At 54.6% G+C, this 8905-nt stretch overlaps 1 protein-coding gene across 1 annotated transcript; it reads right to left on the minus strand.

Moving 5' to 3' along the window:
- Positions 1 to 588: 588 nt before the first annotated feature.
- Positions 589 to 6782, minus strand: Ube2l6 (ubiquitin conjugating enzyme E2 L6). Its single transcript, XM_003464222.5, has 4 exons — positions 6628 to 6782; positions 4183 to 4278; positions 2173 to 2359; positions 589 to 1122 (listed from the first exon to the last, which is right to left on the minus strand). Exons 1-4 carry the CDS (start codon positions 6652 to 6654, stop codon positions 971 to 973), a joined length of 462 nt encoding a protein of 153 aa, XP_003464270.1. The 5' UTR covers positions 6655 to 6782; the 3' UTR covers positions 589 to 970.
- Between the last annotated feature and the right edge of the window lie 2123 nt (positions 6783 to 8905).

Here is an 8905-nt window from a genome sequence, read left to right on the forward strand (position 1 = left end):
CTCTCAGCAGCTTCTGGCAGTAGCACCTACACAGCTGTTCCCTGCTTCCTTTGCTCAGAGCTAACCCTCCATCCCTGGTGGGAACTGAGGCCTCTTTCTGCTCCATGCATGACAGGACCTGTCCTGATCTGGTTGTACTGTCCTACAAACAACTCAGCTCAGCCAGGTACTGGTGACTGAACCCAGGGCCTTTGTATTGAGCTACATCTCCAGCTGTTTATTTTGTAACAGTCTTGCTAAGTTACCAGGGCTGGGCACAAATGTGGAATCTTCCTGCCTCAGCCTCCAAAGTGCTAGGACTACAGGCATGCCCAGCTATGATAGCATATTCTTTATTTTTTTTTTTTGATAGCATATTCTTTTATGGCCATTCATCCTTCCCATGCTCATGGGAAATGGGCCCAGTTAAATCCCAGCCCCTCACAGGGGATTTAGCCAACTCCAGGATTCTGTGATCATAATGGCCAGGCAGGTGCATTGCTCTGTGGATCTCCAGACTGGCTCTGGGGGGCACAAGCCATTCAGTCCACAGCCTGGTCCCTTGGAACCAGCAACCCATCAGGGAAGCAGGGAGGTCAGATTCCAGGATGGAGGTTGGAGTCTTTATTTTGTGATTTATTGGTGATTTGGTGCCAACATCTGCCTACACCTGAGGGCTTCGGGGACTTCAGTCCCTCACATGGAAACACAACACCACCATGCCTCTGCTCCCACCCAGACCCCTGACTTCCCCCTCCACCGCCCACCCTGGTGCCTCAGTCTAAACTGTGGGCTCAGTGGAGACCAGGGTGGGGGAAGCTCTGCATGCCTGGGGGGGGGGGGGCGAGTCCACACACCTCACACATGTCCTCCCACCTGTACATAGACTCCACATTGGTGGTGAGAGAGGAGCCTAGATGGACTGCCAGGGGACTGCCAGGGGCCTGCAGTCCATGAGGTTTGTAGCCCATCAAGTGCAGGATGGGTATGATCAGGAAGGCCGGTCCTCCCCAAACTGTAGCGTCATCTCCTCAGCCCTCCTCCAGAACAGATCCGGGCTCTGTGCCAGCAGCTCCGCCAGGTCCAGCTGCATGGGCTCTTCCAGGTTCGGCCTGTTCACCAGGAGACTGAGGGCCTCCAAGACTGGGGAGAAGGGTGGGCAGGACATCAGGGTGACCAGACGGGCGGGAGCAAGGCAATGGCTGCCCTGCCCCCCCTACCCTGCACATAATCTTCACTTATCAACAGTGATGAGCCAGCCAAGTGTGGAGGCTCATGCCTGTAATCCCAGCACTTGGGAGGCTGAAGCAGGAGGATCACCACAGGTTTGAGGCCAGCCTGGGATACATAATAAACTCAAGAGTAGCTTGAACTACATAGCCAGACCCTGTCTCAAAAAAATAATAATAATTCAGTTCCTCAGCCGCATTAGCCCCATGTGGCCTGTGACTGCTGGACTGGGCAGTGCTGTGGAAAGCTCTGTTGGACACTGTCTGCCACACGCTGCCCCCTGTCCCCCCACTCTTTGTGCCTCAGTGTTCCCTCCACTCCCTGGGACCAGAGAGGGCGCTGCCTCGGGGCTGGCGGAAGTGCAGGATGAAGTGATGGCGGTCATCACTGTGCTCTCACCCTTCTGGGCACTGAGTCCCAGGAAAGGGGCCAGGCCTCCTCCACCACATGCTCTGTGACGGCTCCTGTCTAGACATCCCCTAGGCTGGGTCGGAAAGGTGGCTGCAGGCTGCTCAGAGCTGATTTCCTGTTGGGGGTGGGTCCCGGGGGCGTGGCCTGGAAGGTTTCATCTCCCTGGCTCCGCCCTTGGGCCCTCTACTTCCGGTGAACCTAGTCCTGAGCAGCTCTTCACCTCCAGACCCCTCTGCCTTGGAGCCAGGCGACCATAGACTGAACCCTCTATAAACTGTGAGCCGAACAGGCCTCCTCCTTGAAGCCGTGGCTATCGGTACCGCCTCCCAGCACCACAAAACTAAGATGCATCTGCTCTGCAGCCGGGTGCTTGTTCTTCCCCAGGCCTACCTGAGTCCCCTACTCCCACCCCCACCCCAGCCTGCAGATCCACGTCCTCCTGCCTTGGCCTCTGAAAGCTGGGACTCAGGGTGTGCCGCCATGCCTCGCCGAGGCCCTTCCACCTCTGTCCTCTCCCTGAGGGGTCCCTAGCTCCGCAGCGGCCAGACTCACCCTGGCGCGCCTTGGTGTGAGGTTTCCAGTTCTGGCTGCTGAGCAGCGGCAGGCAGACCCGGCCCTGCTCATCCACGTTGGGGTGGTAGATCCTGGTGAGGAAGGTCACCGTGGGGGGCAGCAAGGGGTACTCCCTGGGGAAGTCAAGGCGCAGGTGGAAGGCTCTGAGGCTGTAGGGAGGCTGCTCCTGTGGGGTGGGAGCCATGGAGTGGAGACTTAGAGCGACTGCTGTCCCCAGCTGTCACCACCGTGCCCAGGGAGTGACCACGGGGCCCTCTTGAAGGACACAGACTCAGCTTCTCGGGGACTGTGGGTCCCCTGCACCTCCGTCTCACGCCCATCAATGGAGGGGGGGCTCTGACCTCCCATCACCCTTCTCCTGCCCTGTCTCCTCACTCCCTGGCTCAGAGCTGGTCTCCATGGTGACTGCATCCTTCAAGCTCTTCCCTGAGGCCCTGGCCCAGAGCCCAGTCCCTGAATTGCGACATCGGCCCCCTGCGGACCTGAGTCAAGCTTTTCTCCATGTGCCTGGACCACGGGTCAGCACAGACAGAAGGTGGTGGCCAGGCCACTCCGAGCAGGAGGACACCATTTCCTCCTCCCTCGTTCCTCTGAAGAGCTCCGGCTACACAAAGCCCAAAGGTCTTCACTGAATTCCCCAAGGAAAGTGAATTTAGTCCCTTATCCCCGGAGGACAAACTGGCCTGTGGGAGGACTACTTTCAGAGGGAGACTAACAAATACTGAGCAGAAGCCAGGGCAGTAGAGTCAGCGGTCTTGGCTGTCAACACGTAATGATGATTTCCCTGAAATAAGACCTTTAAAAGAAAATAGCCAGGGGCTGAGAATTTAGCTCAGCAGCATAAGCACCTGCCTTGCAAGCAGGCGGTCGTGAGTTCGATCCCCGGTACCGATAAAAATGAAAAAGACCAAAAAAAAAAGAAAGAAAGAAAGAAAATAGCCAGGCATGGTGATGCATGCCTATAATCTCTGCCTTGGGTGGCTAAGACAGGAGGATCACTGTGCACTCAAGGCCAGCCTGAACTACATAAAGAGACCTTGTCTAACCAAGGGAAAAAACATACATATAATGTGAGATGAATAAAAGTTCTCTGTGACAGAAGAGGAGATGTAAACCTATATATATATATATAGGTTTATATGAGTTTTTCTCTTTTTTTTTTTTTCAGTACTGGAAACTGAACTCAGGACCTTGTGCTTGCCAGGCAGGTTCTGTGCCTCTCAGCTATGTCCCCAGCCCAGGTTTATATGATTTAAAAGAGCAGAGTCTACCACCCAGGATAACCTAGAAGTTAGGCACTATTTCTTTAAAAATATTAAGATATATGGGGCTGGGGATTTAGCTCAGTGGTATAAGCACCTGCCTTGCAAGCAGGTGGTTGTGAGTTCAATCCCCGGTACCAATTAAAATATATATATATATATATATATATATATATATATATATGATGTGTTTCTTTTTCCTTTATTTTAATTAATTGATTAATTAATTAACTTTTGAGGCAAGATTTTGTTCCAGGCTCAGGGTGGCCTGGAACTTGTGGCTACTCTCCTGCCTCAGCCTCTAGAGTGCTGGGATTACGGGCATGCACCACCATGCCCAGATTTTTAATTCTTTCTTTTCTCTGGGTGAGACAGGTTCTTGATGTGTTGCTGTGGCCACCCTTCCACTCCTGAGCTCAAGAGATCCTCCTGCCTCAGCCTCTCAAAAACCCAAGGTTCCAGGAACTGGTCAGCATCCCGGCTCCTCCTCCTTAGACCTGGCTGCCCTGGACTTCTGTGGGGCTTAGTGGCTGTTGGTTTGTCTCCTACAAAGTCTATAACCTTTGGCATCATGATTTGCCTGCCTGGGCTTGGAAGCGAAGGTCCTCCCCAATGACAGCCTTGGTGAAGGGTGGTCCCCACTTGGGTCCCCACCCACACACCCTGCCCAAGTCACTGCCCAAGAGCACCCCCACCCCCGCCAAAGCCACAAGCCAGGGACACTCACAGGCAGGAGGAGTACGTGCCACACCAGGACGTTGGCATTCTCTCTGCGCAGGTTCCGCAAGTATGGGGGTGCCTCCTGCTGCAGGGCTTCCAGCTCCTGTGGGGTGCAGGGTCTCACTATGGAGCCAGGTGGGCCTCCATCTGGCAGAGATCCTCCTGCCTCAGCCTCCCAGATGCTGGGATTACAGGCCTGGGCCACCATGCCTGACTTCTCTCAGATTTTTTTTTTTTTTTTTTTTTGAGACAGGGTCTCACTGTGCAGTTCAGGCTCGCCTTTGGCTCACTTTGTAGCCCAGGCTGATCTTGAACTTTCAAATGATTCTCCTGCCTCAGCCTCCGAAATGCTGGGCCCAGCTCCTCTCAGATATAGATGGGGTATAAATGTGTAGGACCTTTGTTCCTGAAAGCAAAGTGCTTAGTGCTTTCTTCTTCCCATAAAGTCTCAAACCTCCACCTCCCAAAAACATCCGCTGTACTCACAGGCCATAAGCACCCCAAAGCAGGTGGCCCCTGCCCCTCCTCTCTGTGTACCAGGGATAGGGAAGGAGAGGTCTACACCACAGCCAGGACCTGAGGCCCCTTGCCCAGACACCACTGAACTCTCCAAACAGCCACACACAGCGCGTACTGTGCTGAACTCTGACTTGAGATCAAGTGCAGAGAACCTGGGGTGACTGTGTGGATAATGTGGGTCAGGTTAGGAGAAGGCAGCACAGGATGCACATTGGGAGCTGGGCCATGTGGGATGAATAGAAGTCCTCTGTGATACATAAGGAGAGGCATCCTGGTGCCCCTCATCAGTCACTACAAGGGAGGGTTCTATGGTCAACTATATTAGGGAAAAATGAAGCCGAATGCTGTCTTCCCAAAGGACTCCTCAGGGCCTGCCACAGCTGTGATGTGGAGGTCACCGGGTGGCACAGGGTCCCCTCTCAAACTCGAGGACCAAGGAATCGGTGCCCATTACTCCCTACCTGTCAGCTAGGAACAGAGCCTGCTCCGGGTGCATCAGGGTTCGGGGAGTTGGGGAGCCGTGGTCCTGGGACTGCTCCTGGTTCCCTGCTCTGCCTTCCACAGCAGTGGCTCCTGGAGCTGAGTAGCTGCACTCAGCCAGGCCCTCCTGCCAGGAGGGTCCTGCCTGGAGCCAGCGCTGTGGATCAAACCCTGCTAAACAGTCTGAGCCCAAGGAACTTCCCTCCTGTCATTGTGGCTGTTTCCTACCGGACCCATTTCAGAGACCCGTCCTGAGACTAGGGAGGGGGTAGCAAGCATTCAAGGGCGGGTCCGCATCTTTTGGGCAGTGCTTCTCACCAGGGTGACTGTGTCCTCCTGATGCCTTTCTCTCTGTCAACATGGGAACAGTGCTACTAGACCCTAGTGAGTAAGACCAGAGACCTGTAAACATCCTACAAGAGCTGCAGGGCCAGCCGAGAGAGTGCAGTACACATCTGTAATCCCACTACTCAGGGGGCTGAGGCAGGAGGATCTCCACAAGTCCGAGGCCAGCCTGAACTGTATAGTAAGTTCAAGGCCAGCCTGGGCTACACAAAACAAACAAAACAAAAACCTCTCTGGCTCCAGCGGTGAGTTGTAGTTCAGTGGTGTGTGCTGGCCTAGCAGGAGCCAGATTCTGGCTCCAACCCAGCAGTGAAAAAAAAGAAAACAATTTTCTGGCCCTAAAGTTTAGCAAGGAGGAGGTTGGGACACCTCCAAAGTTCCTCAGAGGCAGGCCATGTTCATAGAGGAGACTCTGCTAGTGTAGAGTCCGAGATCCAGGATCCCCCAGGCTGGAGGGACCCTCCAGATGCTGCAGCCTAGGACCGGGCAGGAACCAAGCCCAGAACTGGACAAAGACTGTGGGAGGGGCTGCGAGGTCAGTGATAGAAATCACCTGACTTAGAGGAACCGAAACTAGAAGCAAAGGCGCGTCCTGGCGCACCAGGTGTTTCACCCCCACCCCCCACCTTCCCAGGGAATCGCCCGCCCCACCTTCCAATGTGTTTCCAGCTATGTCCCTGGTAGCACCGAAAGCTCAATGGAACCAGGGCGTTTTCTTTTCTTGGTGGGGTCGGGAGGTGGGGGAGTAAGACAAGGTCTCATCATGAAGTTCCGGCTGGCCTCAAATTCCAGAGATCCCCCCGCTCAGCCTCCCCAGGGCGGGGACCACAAGCCTGGGACACCCTGCCTGCCGCAGCCGGGGGTTTTTATCTCTGTCCCCACTTCCCAGCTTAGGGAACGATTCTCCCACAGACCCCAGACTGTGGTCACAGGTTTCCGCAGAAGTAAAACCGAAAGCGTTTTGGGCAGGAGAGGGGGGGATGCGGCGGAGGGTGATGCGGGGGTGGGGGGAGGGGGCCTGGGCTCCCGGCATCCCCACCCCTGGCTCCAGTGGGTCGTAGACTCTGGCCTCCTTGAGGGACGGGGAACAGGGGAGAGCGCCCCTCACCTTCGCCACTCGCTTGCTCGCCGACATCTCGGTCCCGGATCGCAGACGCCTGCCGCGGAACCTGCTGCTAGACAGCACCTTCGGTTTGAACTCGTGCCCCGCCTCTACCCGCCTCTAACGCGAGTGGGCGTGTAATCATTCCCAGCTTGGGAAGTGAATGCCCTCTGGGTGCCTTTGGAACAAGCAAAGCCGGGAGACAGCCCTGGAGCCTCCCTTTGGCTTGTTTGTTGTTTGCTTTTTGTGTTTTGTGTGTGACAGTAGCCCAGGCTGGTTTTGAACTCCTGGTGATCCTCCTGCCTCAGTCTCCCAAATGCTGGGATTACAGACCTGCACAACTACATCTGGCTGTCTATCTATGAGCTTTTTGAGACAGGATCTCTCTTTGTAACTAGGGCTGGCCTTGAACTCCTGGCAACCCTCCTGCGTGCAAGTGCTGGGATTATTTTATTCCTTACAAACGGTGGACACTGGAGGTGCGGCCACCCGCACCAGGATGCCCAAGGCAGACACCTTGTCCCAGCCTGAGGCCTGCACCCCAGTAGCACTTGGGGAAGAAGCCTTTTAGGGAAGAACATGGACACGCCCTCTCCCATGTCCCCACCTCCAGTAGCTGCTTTTACTGTGAAAAGCAGCGGCAGGCAAACCCTGAGTTCTGCACGCATCCTTTGCAGAGTCTGTGTGCCAGAAAACTTGGATCTCTGTACTGTTGACCTCCCTGTACTGACCCCTGCACCCTGGAAGGGGAGTCCAGGTCCCTGGGCACCGGTCAGAGGGCACCTCAGACCCCAGCGCAGTGGCAGAAGCCAGTGATCCCTGCACACAGGAGACTGATAAGGGATTGCCTCGAGTACTAGGCCAGCCTGGGCTGCCTAGCAAGTTTAAGGCCAGACTGAATTAACTACACGGTTAAACCGTGTCTCCACCGCATCCCCAGATAAAAACCGTGTATCTGGCCCTGTGCCTTCCGTTTGTGCCAAAAGATAATCTCCCATTAGCTCATTTGTAAATGCACCCTGTTCTGTGTGATCGAGGTTCTCTGTCCAGGGGCTGCTGTCAGCAGCACAGTGAGTGTCTGTGTATTTGATTATTTATGCTTTGGATCCCTCATTCGGGAGAAGCCACGCACCATCTCAGCTTGTGCATCTGATTCACTTCACTTAACTTTCTGGCCTCGAAGTGAGTCCGTTTTCTTATATGATTAAAAAGCAAAATAAACGACAGAAAGCAGGAATTGGGGAGATCGGAGGGGTACAAGAGGGGAGAGAGGGGTGAAAAGGGATTAAGATATGTCACAGACACTGCCCAGTCCACTTAAGGCCATGAACATCATGCACTGAAAACATGGACTAATAAAAAAAATTAATGCAACGAGGGACTCGACATCATCTAGAAAAAGGACTGAATTCATGAGCATGCAGCACCCAGACTGTCCTGTCCCAAAACTGTGGCTGCTTCTCTGAAGTTTGGGGTCCCCCTGCAGTCTCGGGCACCGCCCTCTCCCCATCATTGAGACAGCAGCCACCCTGGGCTCCTGTAGAGCAGCTGCAGGGTCCCAGGCACAGAAACCTTTGGACCTGCTTCCCAGGGCCTGCTGGGCGGAGAGGGTGGGGGGCATCCTGGCAGAAGTTTGTGGAGTTGCAGCCATGCCTGGCGTCTTGACAGGAATTTCGCAGGCTGGGAAGGGAGCCAGAATCTCCCAGAGGCACACGGGGGTCCCACCCTGCACCACAGCAGGCAGAGCGGGCACCTCCGAGGGCCCCCAGTGCAGCAGCTGCCCTGGCACTCCCTGCCCTGCTGGCTAGTTTGCCCTTCTCCGCGCTCAGGACAAGGGTGGAGAAGGTTCCATTCACCCCAGCGGTTTCCCTTCTAGGTATCTCCCCAAGAGGGTTGAAGACATTGTATGACAGCGATCCATGCACACCCCTGTTTACAGCAGCACAGTTCATAACGGCTGAATCTCAGAAGCAGCCTATCTGCCCATCAACAGATGAATGGATAAAGAAGGTGCGGTGCACCATGGACCACTACTCTCCCGTAAAGAAGCACACACTTAAGCCTTTTGTAGAAAAATGGATGTACTTTGAGACCATCATGTTAAGTGAAGTAAATCAGAAATAAGCCTAAAGATCACAGGGCTTCTCTTATAAGAGTAACCCAGCGTAAAAGTAATTTAAAAGGCAACATACAAGATAGATAGAAGACACCGAGATAGACCCTTTGCAAACGGAAGGGGATCAGCGAGTTCTGAGCTGCGCTCCAGGTCTTAAGCACAAGACAG

Source organism: Cavia porcellus, unplaced genomic scaffold, assembly GCF_034190915.1.
Source record: "Cavia porcellus strain 051 isolate PalLab524CR breed Dunkin Hartley unplaced genomic scaffold, mCavPor4.1 scaffold_17, whole genome shotgun sequence".
Lineage (NCBI taxonomy): Eukaryota > Metazoa > Chordata > Mammalia > Rodentia > Caviidae > Cavia > Cavia porcellus.